This window comes from Bufo bufo, chromosome 8, assembly GCF_905171765.1.
Source record: "Bufo bufo chromosome 8, aBufBuf1.1, whole genome shotgun sequence".
In the NCBI taxonomy this organism is placed as follows: domain Eukaryota; kingdom Metazoa; phylum Chordata; class Amphibia; order Anura; family Bufonidae; genus Bufo; species Bufo bufo.
Genome location: NC_053396.1, coordinates 202,728,940 through 202,748,257, shown reverse-complemented (window position 1 = coordinate 202,748,257; position 19,318 = coordinate 202,728,940). Strand labels below are relative to the sequence as shown.

At 40.7% G+C, this 19,318-nt stretch overlaps 1 protein-coding gene across 1 annotated transcript in view; it reads right to left on the bottom strand.

The window, feature by feature from the left end:
- The window catches only part of LOC120978185 (uncharacterized protein PB18E9.04c-like), a 42,579-nt gene extending 25,948 nt beyond the window's left edge, over nt 1-16,631 (bottom strand). Inside the window, exons 1-9 of the mRNA XM_040406407.1 lie at nt 16,568-16,631; nt 16,181-16,273; nt 14,424-14,555; nt 14,069-14,149; nt 11,177-11,269; nt 10,170-10,301; nt 9,330-9,407; nt 7,381-7,461; nt 6,994-7,086 (exon numbers count right to left, since the gene is read on the bottom strand). Of these exons, the coding sequence (XP_040262341.1) occupies nt 6,994-7,086; nt 7,381-7,461; nt 9,330-9,407; nt 10,170-10,301; nt 11,177-11,269; nt 14,069-14,149; nt 14,424-14,555; nt 16,181-16,273; nt 16,568-16,631 (847 nt within the window). The remainder of the gene's footprint in view (nt 1-6,993; nt 7,087-7,380; nt 7,462-9,329; nt 9,408-10,169; nt 10,302-11,176; nt 11,270-14,068; nt 14,150-14,423; nt 14,556-16,180; nt 16,274-16,567) is intronic.
- Nucleotides 16,632-19,318: the final 2,687 nt, after the last annotated feature.

Here is a 19,318-nt window from a genome sequence, read left to right as displayed (position 1 = left end):
TTAACAATATGATCAACAAACGCTTGCGCCAGCGTCTTAGCATTGGGTAACCCAGGAAAGGGAATGAAATGTGCCATTTTGCTAAAACTGTCCACTACCACCAGAATCACAGTCTTCCCCGAGGAATGAGGCAGGTCCGTAATGAAGTCCATGGACAGATGCGTCCAAGGACGGGAAGGAATGGGTAACGGGAGGAGAGAACCCGATGGCCGTGAATGAGGGACCTTGGCACGAGCGCAGGTCTCGCAGGCTGCCACAAAACCCTCAACCGTCTTACGATGAGCCGGCCACCAGAATCTCCGAGCAATGAGATCCACTGTGACTCTACTCCCCGGGTGCCCAGCAAGGACAGTATTGTGGTGCTCCTTAAAAACCTTCTTTCGTAAAGCGAGAGGCACAAACAACCTCCAAGGAGGACAAAGATCAGGAGCCTCTGCCTGGGCTGCCTGAACCTCTGCCTCCAAATCAGGATAAAGAGCAGAGACGGCCACCCCTTCAGCCAAAATGGGACCCGGGTCTTCAAAGTTCCCCCCTCCCGGAAAACCACGTGACAGGGCATCCGCCTTCACATTTTTAACCCCAGGGCGGAACGTAACAACAAAATTAAACCTAGAAAAGAACAAAGACCATCTGGCCTGTCTCGGGTTCAGACGCTTAACCGATTCCAAGTAGGCCAGATTCTTATGGTCGGTAAACACAGTATTAGGGTGTCTGGCTCCCTCTAACCAATGGCGCCATTCCTCAAAAGCTAATTTGATGGCCAACAACTCCCTATCTCCCACATCGTAATTTCTCTCTGCAGAGGATAGTTTCCTTGAGAGAAAGGCACACGGTTGCCATTTGGCAGGAGAGGGACCCTGAGATAAGACCGCACCCACACCCACCTCAGAAGCATCCTTCTCAACAACAAAAGGTAGAGAGACATCAGGTTGTACCAAAATGGGAGCGGAAGCAAAACTCTCTTTAATACTAGAAAAGGCTTTAAGCGCATCTACCAACCACGGGGAAAAATCGACCCCCTATTTAGTCATATCAGTGAGTGGCTTAGCAACAGAGGAATAATTCAAAATGAACTTTCTGTAATAATTGGCAAAACCCAAAAACCGCATCAGCGCCTTCTGATTCTCAGGAAGCTCTTAATCAAGCACAGCGCTGACCTTCTCGGGGTCCATCTGAAAACCAGAAGCGGAGAGAAGAAAACCAAGAAATTGAATCTCCGGAACCGCAAACACACATTTTTCCAGTTTAGCGTACAATTTATTCTCCCGCAGAATCAGCAAGACCTGACATAGGTGGTCCCGATGAGTCTTGAAATCAGGAGAAAAAATCAAAATGTCATCTAGATACACCAGTACAAATTTCCCCATTAAATGATAAAAAATGCTGTTCACAAAATGTTGGAAGACGGCCGGAGCATTCATCAAACCAAAGGGCATAACCAAATTCTCGAAATGACCCTCAGGGGTATTGAAGGCCGTCTTCCATTCGTCTCCTTCCCTGACCCTGACTAGGTTGTATGCCCCTCTTAAATCCAACTTAGAAAAAACTTTAGCCCCAACAATCTGGTTAAACAGGTCCGGGATCAGAGGAAGCGGATATGGGTCACGAATCGTGATACGGTTCAGCTCCCTGAAATCCAGACAAGGTCTTAAAGAAGCATCTTTTTTCTTAACAAAAAAAAAACCAGCGGCAGCAGGTGACTTCGAGGGTCGGATGTGTCCCTTTCTCAGTCTCTCAGAGATATAAGTACGCATAGCGACTCTTTCAGGTTGAGAGAGATTGTATAGTCGTGATTTTGGCAGCTTGGCGCCTGGGATGAGGTTAATGGGGCAGTCGTACTCCCGGTGAGGGGGCATCTCCTCGACACCACTCTCGGAAAACACATCAGAAAATTCAGAGAGAAAAGATGGCACAGTCTTGGTAGAAACCTCTGAAAGAGACGCCGTGAGGCAATTCTCTCTGCAAAACTCACTCCAACCATTTATTTGCCTTGCTTGCCAATCAATGGTGGGGTTATGTTTAGTGAGCCAGGGTAGCCCCAACACTAGAGGAGTAAGTAATCTGCTTAAGATGAAACATGACATATCCTCAACATGAGCGTCACCCACAGTCAAACGGATATTGTGAACTATGCCCTTTAACGATTTTTGAGAAAGTGGAGCGGAATCGATAGCAAAAACAGGTATATCCTTTTCCAAAGTGCATACCTGGAAACCATGCGTTGTTGCAAATTGATTATCAATAAGATTGACAGCTGCTCCACTATCTACAAAAACTCACAAACAATGTTCTTGCTGTCTAGCGCCACCCTGGCAGGTAGGAGAAAACGGGAACTACAAGCAAACGGCAAACCTTCAATTTCCGCATCAACCTTGCCAATAGTAGAAAATGGAAAGTTTTTAGAGGGTTTTTTTGTTTTGTTTTTATTACCCTCAGAAACGCCACGAATCTCTTAGAGGGGCAAACATTAGCCAAATGATTTATACCCCCACAACAGAAACAAACCCTCCACTGAGAGCTGAATCCTCTACTATCAGAGGCAAGCAAACCCAGCTGCATGGCCTCCTCCTCAGAGAGGATTGAGACAGACTGAGACCCCTGTGCACTGAATGAGACAGCCCCACTGTCCTTGGGCTGAATATGCAGGAAAGAGTAGTCTCCTCTCTCTCTCTAAGACGCCTGTCAATACGAACAGCTAGAGACATGGCTGACTCTAATGACGCTGGTCTCTCATGAAAAGCGAATGCATCTTTCAATCTTTCCGAAAGACCATGGCAAAATTGACTTCGGAGTGCAGCATCATTCCAAACAGTATCAGCTGCCCATCTCCGAAATTCAGAACAATATATCTCTGTGGACTGTTTACCCTGGCATAAAAGACGCAGTTTAGATTCAGCCAGAGCAATACGATCCGGGTCATCATATATCTGCCCCAGGGCAACAAAAAATTCATCCACCGATTGGAGGGGCCATGCCCCCATTGGCAGCGAAAAGGCCAAATGCTGAGCGTTATCCCTGAGCAGCGAGATTATGATCCCCACCCTCTGCTCCTCATCACCAGAGGAATGGGGAAGTAGGCAAAAATGGAGTTTGCAAGCCTCTCTAAAGCGAACAAAATTCTCACTACCCCCGGAGAACGTTTCCGGGAACGAGATCTTTGGCTCGGAACAAACTCCATGAATGCCAGCAGAAGCGGTCACCTGAAACTGAAACAAAGTTTTACAGAGATCTGCTACCTCCAGCGAAAGACCTTGCATGCGGTCAATCAAGGCTGAAACCGGATCCATGCTTAAGACGGTTATGGCGGTTTATAATGTCACGGATGAAGTTAGCAGATAGCTGGAACATATAAATAAACGAGCGACTGGCTTGATCCCAAACTAAGGAGCTAGGTGAGCCCTATAAAACCCTAAGAGCTCTCCCTGACTGCTATGCACATGCAAGGGTCTGTATGGTAGATGATTGCATGCCCGCGTACCTAATACTGTGTGACACCTGAAAACCCTATAATAGTGACGGGACACGACCACTGGCTCCCTGCACTTAATACGGACGGAGTCAGGGTCACCTAGAATCAAGCCAGCAAGGAAACACAATAAAATAAATGACTTATCTGAACAAACAGCATAAGCAGCCTCCAGCAGTGAACACCTCATCCAGGAAGTATTATAAACTGCAAAGTGAGGCAGTATGGGAGGGATTATAAAGGAAGACGATTAGTCGAAATAAGTGACACCTGGCAGAAGGAAAGGAGATGAGAAAGTGAAACCAAAACAAAGAACATCATACAAGAGGTAGAGAAGAACGTCTTCCAGATGAATCATGACTCATGAACAGTGCCCTCTATTAGTTGCATAGTGTTATGACAAGACTATTCGCTGATATCATATTCGCTATATTTCTCTATATTAGTTTTTAAAAATATTCGTAATATTCTAAAAAACTAATATATAGCAATATAGCGAATATTATGTAATAATTATGTAGTAAGTCAGTGATAATATCTGACACTGGAAAACCTGGGTAATAACTCAGTGTAGATCGCGAGTTATTACCCAGCTTTCCCAGTGTCAGATTTTATCACTGAGTTATTACCTAGCTTTCCCAGCGTTAGATTTTATCACTTAGTTATTACCTACCTTTCCAAGTGTCAGATATCATCCTAGGGTAGATCGCAAATATTCTAATCGCAAATTTTTATCGCAAATTTTCCATGCAAAAGGTTACACTAATAAGCTTGTCATAAGTCTCAGTCTAATATTCTTGTCAAAATTACTATGAAACCAATAGATGGCACTATTGAGTTATGATCAGCGCCTTCTATTGTCAATATTAGACTTGTCATAAGACTGAGAAACCAATAGAGGGCGCTGTTTATAACTCAATAGCACCATCTATTGGTTTTCATAGTCTTTTGACAGCTGAAAAACAAGGCAGATTCTCCTCATTTGCATGTCTTTCCCATATACCCATGTTTATGCAAATTAGTTTTTACATGACAAAACTATATAGAAAGGTTATTGAATATTATGTTAGGACAATCAGAAAACTTTTTGTCACCCTATTGATATTGATCTAGGTTTGCAGGTTCACCCAAGCCATCCAACAGATGCAAAATAATTTTGAGATTTACTGGTTCTCAGTCAGATGAGAGCTGGTTTGAAATATCTCATAGTGCACAACGCTGCCATTGTAAGGTATGGTGACTGTTATCTGTCTCATGGATAGATTGTTGGCTTGTACATACCTGGCTTTTGGCATATAGCTTTTGTGTGGTTGTCTATTGTATGTCATACATAATAGGAGTCATAAGACGCATCCAGCTATCCTCTTAATTCTGTTTCCAAACCATTTTGATGGGGTTTCCATCAATTTCTAACGCTTTTTTATGAACCAGACACAATCTTCTCTTCTGAGCAGGGGGTGCCTGGTTGTCTCCCATTATACTCGGGTGCTCGGCCGAGCACACGAATATAGTAATGTTTTCGGGCCGAACACCCGAATACTTTGGTGTTCAATAATCACTAATATAAACCCTTTGTAATAGTATGTCAGTGGGGCATGAGAGGTGTGTGAATCATCATATACTTATGTAAAGGGTTCCAGCTGTATATTTCAGACTTCATTACATAGACTGTAATAGAATTCTACTGCAGTTTATTGAGCAAGTGATCAGAATGCCACATGTTCAAGTCCTCTAGGAGGACAAAATTTTTTAATGTTCATAAAAATATTACAAATCAAATGACCTCCCTTTCCCTGCTTTGCATATAAAAATTTGTAACAATTCCTTTGAAAAAAGGACCTTGGCTGAATACATTTAAAACATAACTTTTACTGATAAAAATTAAAATCTAATCCCATCTAAACCCACATAGTGCTCAAATAAATGGTAAAAATGGAAAAGATTATATTGATTTTTTAATTGCTTAATGAAGTGCCCTAGGAGTATAACTACATGTTGTATGTCTATCTAACCTTCCATGTCTATTCAAATTTAAAGCATCGATTTTGGCCTTATTCTTTGTTGACTATGTCATGTGTAGGGATTTGGATGTTGCTTAATTTTTTATTATTTGTTTCCTTTTGATCATTCAGAGATATTTGGGCAGTGATTATTAGCATGGACTTATTGTTATTATCATTAGCCCCTGTTCAGATGTTGGTTAGAGGTACCAGCTTAAATCCGGTTGTTGCCAATTTTGCCATAGTAGTATACGTGCCACTAGTATATTGACTGTGGCTTTTAGTGTGCAGCTGCGTATGCGATTATGTAGCTAGATAACTAATCGCGCGGCTCCTCCGTAGCACGCCTCCCGGACACGCCCCATCGCTATGTGACTGCTCCTTTGGATGACGTGTACTCCCCTTGCATCTGCTTCCAGCGCGTTGGCTGGAACGCAAATGGAGCGCAAACCCAGCCGGCGCGCCGGAAGCAGATGCAAGGGGAGTACACGTGATCCAAAGGAGCAGTCACATAACGATGGGGCGTGTCCAGGAGGCGTGCTACGGAGGCGCCATGCAATTAGTTATCTAGGGCTGGAAGGAAGGAGCTTAGCCACTAGCGCATTAGCCGGGGGGTTTAAATAGGAGAGGAGGCAGCATGTCCTTGACTTATGGCAGAGAAATGGAGGCTTAGGGTGACACTTCCCCTAGCCCATGCAGGTATCGACCACTGTCGTTTTCAAAGCCTTTCATTTTGAGGAGTGATCTATACAGTTGGACGCTTCTGATCCTTATACCGGTCATTTACACTTACATATGTAGAGACATGTGATTTAAGGGTTTTTGTACTTGGATAGTAGGACTTATTTTCGGTTCCATTTTTTATTTAACTTGCAGTTTACCCTCCTGTGTAAACTAATCCCCTGATGAGTCCTGGGGTGGGACGAAACATGTCATGTTGGGACATGAGAGAGAGGGATATGTTTAGGGAATAGGCCCTGTTTAAGGGAAAGGTTCCTGACAGGGTCGTCCCTATTGGGGCGGGTGCTCCGATTACTGCTAAGTAGGGACTGCATAGCCACTATCCCAACCAATGTAACGGCATTTATGTAGGGCTATTTTGTTTTTGGTCCCCAGAAAAGTTGCAGCAGTATACAGACGCTGCCACCTGTCTATTTAGGATGGTTTAAAGGTAGCCACTTACCCGAGTATACCTTCATAGAACTGGTAAGACTATTCCAATTTACACTGGCTACTGTCTACTGGTATATATATATTTATCTTCTAATAATAATATTATTTTTTTATCCATTTTTTCACCGTTCTTTTTAGCACTTTGTGGGTTTAGATTTTAATTATTATCAGTAAAAGTTATGTTTTAAATGTATTCAGCCAAGGTCTTTTTTTCCAAAGGAATTGTTGTATATTTGAGGGTTGGACCTTTTTTCTTATACGCATCTACCGTGTATTTATAGTGGATTTATATAGAAAAATTTGTACACACTCGGCTCACTACACAATGTTACTTTCCAATGTTATTCTACTTACAGGAAGTTGACATACTGCTAGTGCCAGTAGATGAAGTGGTGGTTATTGGGGAAGTCGGAGTGGTTGTTGAAGTCATAGTTGTTGACAGCGTAGCTAGAGATATAAAATATCAGGACAGTAGAATTATGTTTAATGACAAGAAATATGAAAGTGATCTTAGAGACCACAGCCTTGCAGACATTTTTCTACACATACACAACTCTAGGGTAGAAATGATGGAGGGGTTTATGTATCAGGGAGTGTTTTATCAGTTGTATTGGATTTTGCAAAGAATAAAACTAGGGACAAAAGAACAAGACAAGGATTTGGCTATTCTGGTAACAAACATAGGTAAAACCATTCTCCATGCCATACTATTGTCTACATGCTTAATGTAGTTCTACTTACCAGTAGTTGTCATAGTGCCAGTAGTTGAAGTGGTGGTCATCGGGGTGGTTGTTGAGGGAGTCATAGTTGTCGACGATGTTACTATAGACATACAATGTCAGAATATTAGGGTCATATTCACTTACAAGAGAAATATGGAAGTGATCTTGTGGACCATAGCTGTAAATAAATTGGTTATACATGCACAAGACTAGGGCAGAGACTTTGGATGAATTTATGTATGGTACAACATTTGGTCAGATGTACTGGATTTTAGTGCAGATCCTCAAGCACAAGGAGATCATTGATCTTAATGATAGGACTAAGATAAACAGGGAAAACATAGAAATATGATTAGAAATAGAAGGTTTCTTACTTGAACACGGAGTGCAGAAGATTGGGAGGACACAAAGATTCAAAACTTAATCGCCACAGGTACATGGACATGGTGTTGTAGATGATGTGGGATCTTTCTCCCCAGCACAGCTGCCCCTTCCCCATTGAGGTGCAGCCCGTCCCTACAATAGAGCCTGTAGCCGATTGTAAAGTCGGCCCAGTTCTCCAGGAACCCAAACCCCTCCTTCCTACACCAGTTATTGAGCCACTTGTTAATCTCCCTAATCTCCCGCTGCCTTTCTTGTGTGGCTCGTGGTACAGACAGTATTTCGGAAAATACTACCTTTGAGGTCCTTGCCCTAAGCTTTTGATCTAAATCCCTGAAATCATTCTTAAGGACTCTCCACCTACCTCTAACTTTGTCATTGGTTCCGATATGGACCATGACCGCTGGATCTTCTCCAGCCCCTTTCAGTAATCTGTCAACCCGACCCGCGATGTGTCGAACTCTAGCGCCAGGAAGACAGCACACTGTTCGGCGATCACGGTCTTTGTGACAGATTTCCCTATCTGTTCCCCTAATAATGGAGTCTCCCACTACCAGCACCTGTCTGGCCTGCCCTGCTCTCCTGGTTCCCTGCTTACTGGAGCTGACATTCCCTTGACTGGCAGAGGAAGTGTCCGGCTGCAGCAGTGCCGTCCCTGGACTGACATCCCCCTCATCTGCCAAACCTGCAAACTTGTTGGGGTGTGTCAGATCAGGGCTAGCCTCCCTGGCACTCTTCCCTCTTCCCCACTTTCTAACTGTTACCCAGCAAGCTACCTCACTTTCCTCAGCCTCCTCTCTGTCACCCTCCCCCTCATCTACCCCAAAGAGTGCTTGCTCGGTGAGAAGCAAACTATTTTGCAAATTGTCAATGCCTCTCAGTGTTGCAACTTGCCCGTTTAGAGACTCGATTTGCGATTCCAAACAGGTAATTTGCTCACATCTTGAACAAAGATATACACCCTCGAACGGCAGTTTCAGGACTGCATACATCATGCAAGATGTGAACTGGACTGCGTTGTCAATTGTGCAACACATACTAAATGGGGATTACAACAGTAAAAAAGTAAAACAGTAAATATGATTTAGAATTAGACCCTGTCTGCTGTAGTTGAAGGACTACCTAGAATTAAGCCAACAACACACAAGGAAATTATATCCAACCTTAGTTTCCAACTCATTTTCTTAAACTCCACTTAATAAGAAGCCCACTTAGTAGAGCAAGCCTCAGGAAGAGCAAGCCTCAGGAAGAGCAAGCCCAGGGAGAGTTCTGTGGTTCAATTTATAGAACCTGGTTGCCCAGGCCACTCCCCTTAATCAAGCAGAAAAAATAAATGGGTTTAAATGGCAACACCCAGCAGAGAAAAAAATAGTTTTAAATGGCAGTACTAAAATGCAAAAACGTAACTTTCAAGGATCTCTGCTTCAAACCACACTCCCACAAAATCACACTCAGCACTAGAACTCCTTTTTTTTAACTCCACTTAATAAGAAGCCCACTTAGTAGAGCAAGCCTCAGTAAGAGCCACTCGGTTCACTACACAATGTTACTTTTCAATGTTATTCTACAGACAGGAAGTTGACATACTGCTAGTGCCAGTAGATGAAGTGGTGGTTATTGGGGAAGTTGGAGTGGTTGTTGAAATCATAGTTTTTGACAGCGTTGCTAGAGATATAAAATATCACGACAGTAGGATTATGTTTAACGACAAGAAATATGAAAGTGATCTTGGAGACCACAGCCTTGCAGACATTTTTCTGTACATACACGACTCTAAGGTAGAAATAATGGAGGGGTTTATGTTTTAGGGAGTCTTTTATCAGTAGTATTGGATTTTACAAAGAATAAAACTAGGGACAAAAGAACAAGACATGGACTTAATAAAGCCATTTTAACTACACGCTTCATCTATATGGTACCCTTGGCAGCGCCCGCAGAACAAGTTCATCCGTTTTTTTATCCGGCACAAGCTTTAAGACATGGACTCTTTTATTCTGGTAACAAACATATGTACAACCATTCTCCATGCTATACTATTGTCTACATACTTAAAGTATTTCTACTTACCAGTAGTTGTCATATTGCCAGTAGTTGAAGTTGTGGTCATCGGGGTGGTTGTTGAGAAAGTCTTAGTTGTCGACGATGTTACTATAGACATACCGTACAATGTCAGAATATTCGGGTCATATTCACTTACAAGAGAAATATGGAAGTGATCTTGTGGACCACAGCTGTAAATAAATTGGTTATACATGCACAAGACTAGGGCAGAGACTTTGGATGAGATTATGTATGGTACAACATTTGGTCAGATATACTGGATTTTAGTGCAGAGCCCCAAGCACAAGGAGATCATTAATCATAATGATAGGACTAAGATAAACAGGTAAAACAGGGAAATATAATTAGAAATAGAAGGTTTCTCACTTGAACACGGAGTGCAGAAGATTGGGCGGAAACAAAGATTCAAAACTTGATCGCCACAGGTACATGGACATGGGGTAGTAGATGATGTGGGATCTGTGGTTGTGGAAGTGGGCACAGTACTCATTGCAGTCGCTAAAAATGAAATGTATAATACCATAGTTAGAATGTAGCTAAGACCTTCTAGCTGGGATTATGTGAAGAATTTTTACAAAACCAATTGTAGGTCTATAGTACATGAAACATATCCTAATTTCTTTCATTATGCCATTGTGTGTTCATGATCCACTGTGATGTCCATATGGGATAGCCTTCCTGGAGACCTATTGGGCATGTGGCTATTAGATCTCTAACCTTCCTGCAACCCCAAGTCTACTTCTGGGAAGTCCAAAGTCCAATCCCCAACTTTGGCTCCTGGTGACAATAGGGTAGCAGCACTGGTCGAAACTAACAGGAAGATGGATTTTCCCTAACGTCACAAGACAGGAGGCTAATAATATATTTTGTTTGGAGGACATTCTAGCTTAGAGACTTGGGTTTGTTGGGGCCATTCTTCTTTCACAGAGGGTATGTGATAGACCATATCCATATGCATTTTTTTGTGTAGCACACTACACTTTTTTAATAGCACTTTAATGGTATTACACTATACCATCTTATTAGGTATACCAGGCTATTATATTAATTTTTAATTGCTTAATGAAGTGCCCTAGGAGTATAACTAACTGTTGTTAGTCTATCTAACCTTCCACTTCTATTTTCTTTTCCATTTTTTCACCGTTTATTTTGAGCACTATGTGGGTATAAATTTCAATTATTATCAGAAAAAGTTATGTTTTAAATGTATTCAGCCAAGGTCCATTTTCCAAAGGAATTGTATATTTGAGGGTTGGACCTTGTTTCTTATACGCAACTACCGTGTATTTAATAGTGGATTTATATATAAAAATTTGTACACACTCGGCTCACTACACAATGTTACTTTTTCAATGTTATTCTACAGTACTTACAGGAAGTTGACATACTGCTAGTGCCAGTAGATGAAGTGGTGGTTATTGGGGAAGTCGGAGTGGTTGTTGAAGTCATAGTTGTTGACAGCATTGCTAGAGATATAAAATATCAAGACAGTAGAATTATGTTGTATGACAAGAAATATGAAAGTGATCTTAGAGACCACAGCCTTGCAGACAATTTTCTGTACATAGACAAATCTAGGGTAGAAATAATGGAGGGGTTTATGTTTTAGGGAGTCTTTTATCAGTTGTATTGAATTTTACAAAGAATAAAATTAGGGACAAAAGAACTAGACAAGGACTTTGTTATTCTGGTAACAAACATACAGTACAGGCCAAAAGTTTGGACACACCTTCTCATTCAAAGAGTTTTCTTTATTCTCAGGACTATGAAAATTGTAGATTCACACTGAAGGCATCAAAACTATGAATTAACACATGTGGAATTATATACATAACAAACAAATGTGAAACAACTGAAAATACAGGGAGTGCAGAATTATTAGGCAAGTTGTATTTTTGAGGATTAATTTTATTATTGAACAACAACCATGTTCTCAATGAACCCAAAAAACTCATTAATATCAAAGCTGAATATTTTTGGAAGTAGTTTTTAGTTTGTTTTTAGTTTTAGCTATTTTAGGGGGATATCTGTGTGTGCAGGTGACTATTACTGTGCATAATTATTAGGCAACTTAACAAAAAACAAATATATACCCATTTCAATTATTTATTTTTACCAGTGAAACCAATATAACATCTCAACATTCACAAATATACATTTCTGACATTCAAAAACAAAACAAAAACAAATCAGTGACCAATATAGCCACCTTTCTTTGCAAGGACACTCAAAAGCCTGCCATCCATGGATTCTGTCAGTGTTTTGATCTGTTCACCATCAACATTGCGTGCAGCAGCAACCACAGCCTCCCAGACACTGTTCAGAGAGGTGTACTGTTTTCCCTCCTTGTAAATCTCACATTTGATGATGGACCACAGGTTCTCAATGGGGTTCAGATCAGGTGAACAAGGAGGCCATGTCATTAGATTTTCTTCTTTTATACCCTTTCTTGCCAGCCACGCTGTGGAGTACTTGGACGCGTGTGATGGAGCATTGTCCTGCATGAAAATCATGTTTTTCTTGAAGGATGCAGACTTCTTCCTGTACCACTGCTTGAAGAAGGTGTCTTCCAGAAACTGGCAGTAGGACTGGGAGTTGAGCTTGACTCCATCCTCAACCCGAAAAGGCCCCACAAGCTCATCTTTGATGATACCAGCCCAAACCAGTACTCCACCTCCACCTTGCTGGCGTCTGAGTCGGACTGGAGCTCTCTGCCCTTTACCAATCCAGCCACGGGCCCATCCATCTGGCCCATCAAGACTCACTCTCATTTCATCAGTCCATAAAACCTTATAAAAATCAGTCTTGAGATATTTCTTGGCCCAGTCTTGACGTTTCAGCTTGTGTGTCTTGTTCAGTGGTGGTCGTCTTTCAGCCTTTCTTACCTTGGCCATGTCTCTGAGTATTGCACACCTTGTGCTTTTGGGCACTCCAGTGATGTTGCAGCTCTGAAATATGGCCAAACTGGTGGCAAGTGGCATCTTGGCAGCTGCACGCTTGACTTTTCTCAGTTCATGGGCAGTTAATTTGCGCCTTGGTTTTTCCACACGCTTCTTGCGACCCTGTTGACTATTTTGAATGAAACGCTTGATTGTTCGATGATCACGCTTCAGAAGCTTTGCAATTTTAAGAGTGCTGCATCCCTCTGCAAGATATCTCACTATTTTTGACTTTTCTGAGCCTGTCAAGTCCGTCTTTTGACCCATTTTGCCAAAGGAAAGGAAGTTGCCTAATAATTATGCACACCTAATATAGGGTGTTGATGTCATTAGACCACACCCCTTCTCATTACAGAGATGCACATCACCTAATATGCTTAATTGGTAGTAGGCTTTCGAGCCTATACAGCTTGGAGTAAGACAACATGCATAAAGAGGATGATGTGGTCAAAATACTCATTTGCCTAATAATTCTGCACGCAGTGTATGTCATATTCTAGGTTCTTCAAAGTAGCCACCTTTTGCTTTAATTACTGCTTTGCACACTCTTGGCATTCTCTTGATGAGCTTCAAGAGGTAGTCCCCTGAAATGTTTTTCACTTCACAGGTATGCCCCGTCAGGTTTAATAAGTGGGATTTCTTGCCTTATAAATGGGGTTGGGACCATCAGTTGCGTTGAGGAGAAGTCAGGTGGATGCACAGCTGATAGTCCTACTGAATAGACTGTTAGAATTTGTATTATGGCAAGAAAAAAGCAGCTAAGTAAAGAAAAACGAGTGGCCATCATTACTTTAAGAAATCAAGGTCAGTCAGTCAGCCGAAAAATTGGGAAAACTTTGAAAGTAAAGGCTATTTGACCATGAAGGAGAGTGATGGGGTGTTGCGCCAGATGACCTGGCCTCCACAGTCACCGGACCTGAACCCAATCGAGATGGTTTGGGGTGAGCTGGACCGCAGAGTGAAGGCAAAAGGGCCAACAAGTGCTAAGCATCTCTGGGAACTCCTTCAAGACTGTTGGAAGACCATTTCAAGGGACTACCTCTTGAAGCACATCAAGAGAATGCCAAGAGTCTGCAAAGCAGTAATCAAAGCAAAAGGTGGCTACTTTGAAGAACCTAGAATATGACATATTTTCAGTTGTTTCACACTTGTTTGTTATGTATATAATTCCACATGTGTTAATTCATAGTTTTGATGCCTTCATAGTCATAAAATAAAGAAAACTCTTTAAATAAGAAGGTGTGTTCAAACTTTTGGTCTGTACTGTATGTAAAACCATTCTCCACGCTATACTATTGTCTACATGCTTAATTTATTTATACTTACCAGTAGTTGTCATAGTGCCAGTAGTTGAAGTGGTGGTCATCGGGGTGGTTGATGAGGGAGTCATAGTTGTCGACGATGTTACTATAGACATATAATGTCAGAAGATTAGGATCATATTCACTGACAAGGGAAATATGGAAGTGATCTTGTGGACCACAGTTGTAAATAAATTGGTTATACATGCACAAGACTAGGGCAGAGACTCTGAATGAGTTTATGTATGGTACAACATTTGGTCAGATATAATGGATTTTAGTGCAGAAACTCAAGCACAAGGCAATCATTGATCATAATGATAGAACTAAGATAAACAGGGAAAACAGGGAAATATGATTAGAAGTAGAAGGCTTCTCACTTGAACACGGAGTGCAGAAGATTGGGCGGACACAAAGATTCAAAACTTGATCGCCACAGGTACATGGACATGGTGTTGTAGATGATGTGGGATCTGTGGTTGTGGAATTGGGCACAGTACTCATTGCAGTCGCTAAAAATGAAATGTATAATACCATAGTTAGAATGTAGCTAAGACCTTCTAGCTGGGATTATGTGAAGAATTTTTACAAAACCAATTGTAGGTCTATAGTACATGACACGTATCCTTATTTCTTTCATTATGCCATTGTGTGTTCATGATCCACTGTGATGTCCATATGGGATAACCTTCCTGGAGGGCTATTGGGCATGTGGCTATTAGATCTCTAATCTTCCTGCAACCCCAAGTCTACTTCTGTGAAGTCCAAAGTCCAAACCCCAACTTTGGCTCCTGGTGACAATAGGGTAGCAGCACTGGTCGAAACTAACAGCAAGATGGATTTTCCCTAACGTCACAAGACAGGAGGCTAATAATATATTTTGTTTGCAGGACCTTCTAGCTTAGAGACTTGGGTTTGTTGGGGCCATTCTTCTTTCACAGAGGGCATGTGATAGACCATATCCATATGCATTTTTTTGTGTAGCACACTACACTTTTTTAATAGCACTTTAATGGTATTACACTATACCATCTTATTAGGTATACCAGGCTATTATATTAATTTTTAATTGCTTAATAAAGTGCCCTAGGAGTATAACTAACTGTTGTACGTCTATCTAACCTTCCACTTCTATTTTCTTTTCCATTTTTTCACCGTTTATTTGAGCACTATGTGGGTATAGATTTCAATTATTATCAGAAAAAGTTATGTTTTAAATGTATTCAGCCAAGGTCCATTTTCCAAAGGAATTGTATATTTGAGGGTTGGACCTTGTTTCTTATACGCAACTACCGTGTATTTAATAGTGGATTTATATATAAAAATTTGTACACACTCGGCTCACTACACAATGTTACTTTTCAATGTTATTCTACAGTACTTACAGGAAGGTGACAATCGTTGTGTGTTCATGATCCACTGTGATGTCCATATGGGATAACCTTCCTGGAGGCCTATTGGGCATGTGGCTATTAGATCTCTAATCTTCCTGCAACCCCAAGTCTACTTCTGTGAAGTCCAAAGTCCAAACCCCAACTTTGGCTCCTGGTGACAATAGGGTAGCAGCACTGGTCGAAACTAACAGCAAGATGGATTTTCCCTAACGTCACAAGACAGGAGGCTAATAATATCTTTTGTTTGCAGGACCTTCTGGCTTAGAGACTTGGGTTTGTTGGGGCATTCTTCTTTCACAGAGGGCATGTGATAGACCATATCCATATGCATTTTTTTTGTAGCACACTACACTTTTTTAATAGCACTTTAATGGTATTACACTATACCATCTTATTAGGTATACCAGGCTATTATATTAATTTTTAATTGCTTAATGAAGTGCCCTAGGAGTATAACTAACTGCTGTACGTCTATCTAACCTTCCACTTCTATTTTCTTTTCCATTTTTTAACCGTTTATTTTAGCAGTATGTGGGTATAGATTTCAATTATTATCAGAAAAAGTTATGTTTTAAATGTATTCAGCCAAGGTCCTTTTTCCAAAGGAATTGTATATTTGAGGGTTGGACCTTGTTTCTTATACGCAACTACCGTGTATTTAATAGTGGATTTATATATAAAAATTTGTACACATTCGGCTCACTACACAATGTTACTTTTCAATGTTATTCTACAGTACTTACAGATAGTTGACATACTGCTAGTGCCAGTAGATGAAGTGGTGGTTATTGGGGAAGTCGGAGTGGTTGTTGAAGTCATAGTTGTTGACAGCGTTGCTAGAGATATAAAATATCAGGACAGTAGAATTATGTTGTATGACAAGAAATATGAAAGTGATCTTAGAGACCACAGCCTTGCAGACAATTTTCTGTACATACACAAATCTAGGGTAGAAATAATGGAGGGGTTTATGTTTTAGGGAGTCTTTTATCAGTTGTATTGAATTTTACAAAGAATAAAACTAGGGACAAAAGAACTAGACAAGGACTTTGTTATTCTGGTAACAAACATATGTACAACCATTCTCCACGCTATACTATTGTCTACATGCTTAATTTATTTATACTTACCAGTAGTTGTCATAGTGCCAGTAGTTGAAGTGGTGGTCATCGGGGTGGTTGATGAGGGAGTCATAGTTGTCGACGTTGTTACTATAGACATATAATGTCAGAAGATTAGGATGATATTCACTTACAAGGGAAATATGGAAGTGATCTTGTGGACCACAGTTGTAAATAAATTGGTTATACATGCACAAGACTAGGGCAGAGACTCTGGATGAGTTTATGTATGGTACAATATTTGGTCAGATATACTGGATTTTAGTGCAGAGCCTCAAGCACAAGGCGATCATTGATCATAATGATAGGACTAAGATAAACAGGGAAAACAGGGAAATATAATTAGAAGTAGAAGGTTTCTCACTTGAACACGGAGTGCAGAAGATTGGGCGGACACAAAGATTCAAAACTTGATCGTCACAGGTACATGGACATGGTGTTGTAGATGATGTGGGATCTGTGGTTGTGGAATTGGGCACAGTACTCATTGCAGTCGCTAAAAATGAAATGTATAATACCATAGTTAGAATGTAGCTAAGACCTTCTAGCTGGGATTATGTGAAGAATTTTTACAAAACCAATTGTAGGTCTATAGTACATGAAACATATCCTAATTTCTTTCATTATGCCATTGTGTGTTCATGATCCACTGTGATGTCCATATGGGATAGCCTTCCTGGAGACCTATTGGGCATGTGGCTATTAGATCTCTAACCTTCCTGCAACCCCAAGTCTACTTCTGGGAAGTCCAAAGTCCAATCCCCAACTTTGGCTCCTGGTGACAATAGGGTAGCAGCACTGGTCGAAACTAACAGGAAGATGGATTTTCCCTAACGTCACAAGACAGGAGGCTAATAATATATTTTGTTTGGAGGACATTCTAGCTTAGAGACTTGGGTTTGTTGGGGCCATTCTTCTTTCACAGAGGGTATGTGATAGACCATATCCATATGCATTTTTTTGTGTAGCACACTACACTTTTTTAATAGCACTTTAATGGTATTACACTATACCATCTTATTAGGTATACCAGGCTATTATATTAATTTTTAATTGCTTAATGAAGTGCCCTAGGAGTATAACTAACTGTTGTTAGTCTATCTAACCTTCCACTTCTATTTTCTTTTCCATTTTTTCACCGTTTATTTTGAGCACTATGTGGGTATAAATTTCAATTATTATCAGAAAAAGTTATGTTTTAAATGTATTCAGCCAAGGTCCATTTTCCAAAGGAATTGTATATTTGAGGGTTGGACCTTGTTTCTTATACGCAACTACCGTGTATTTAATAGTGGATTTATATATAAAAATTTGTACACACTCGGCTCACTACACAATGTTACTTTTTCAATGTTATTCTACAGTACTTACAGGAAGTTGACATACTGCTAGTGCCAGTAGATGAAGTGGTGGTTATTGGGGAAGTCGGAGTGGTTGTTGAAGTCATAGTTGTTGACAGCATTGCTAGAGATATAAAATATCAAGACAGTAGAATTATGTTGTATGACAAGAAATATGAAAGTGATCTTAGAGACCACAGCCTTGCAGACAATTTTCTGTACATAGACAAATCTAGGGTAGAAATAATGGAGGGGTTTATGTTTTAGGGAGTCTTTTATCAGTTGTATTGAATTTTACAAAGAATAAAATTAGGGACAAAAGAACTAGACAAGGACTTTGTTATTCTGGTAACAAACATACAGTACAGGCCAAAAGTTTGGACACACCTTCTCATTCAAAGAGTTTTCTTTATTCTCAGGACTATGAAAATTGTAGATTCACACTGAAGGCATCAAAACTATGAATTAACACATGTGGAATTATATACATAACAAACAAATGTGAAACAACTGAAAATATGTCATATTCTAGGTTCTTCAAAGTAGCCACCTTTTGCTTTAATTACTGCTTTGCACACTCTTGGCATTCTCTTGATGAGCTTCAAGAGGTAGTCCCCTGAAATGTTTTTCACTTCACAGGTATGCCCCGTCAGGTTTAATAAGTGGGATTTCTTGCCTTATAAATGGGGTTGGGACCATCAGTTGCGTTGAGGAGAAGTCAGGTGGATGCACAGCTGATAGTCCTACTGAATAGACTGTTAGAATTTGTATTATGGCAAGAAAAAAGCAGCTAAGTAAAGAAAAACGAGTGGCCATCATTACTTTAAGAAATCAAGGTCAGTCAGTCAGCCGAAAAATTGGGAAAACTTTGAAAGTAAAGGCTATTTGACCATGAAGGAGAGTGATGGGGTGTTGCGCCAGATGACCTGGCCTCCACAGTCACCGGACCTGAACCCAATCGAGATGGTTTGGGGTGAGCTGGACCGCAGAGTGAAGGCAAAAGGGCCAACAAGTGCTAAGCATCTCTGGGAACTCCTTCAAGACTGTTGGAAGACCATTTCAAGGGACTACCTCTTGAAGCACATCAAGAGAATGCCAAGAGTCTGCAAAGCAGTAATCAAAGCAAAAGGTGGCTACTTTGAAGAACCTAGAATATGACATATTTTCAGTTGTTTCACACTTGTTTGTTATGTATATAATTCCACATGTGTTAATTCATAGTTTTGATGCCTTCATAGTCATAAAATAAAGAAAACTCTTTAAATAAGAAGGTGTGTTCAAACTTTTGGTCTGTACTGTATGTAAAACCATTCTCCACGCTATACTATTGTCTACATGCTTAATTTATTTATACTTACCAGTAGTTGTCATAGTGCCAGTAGTTGAAGTGGTGGTCATCGGGGTGGTTGATGAGGGAGTC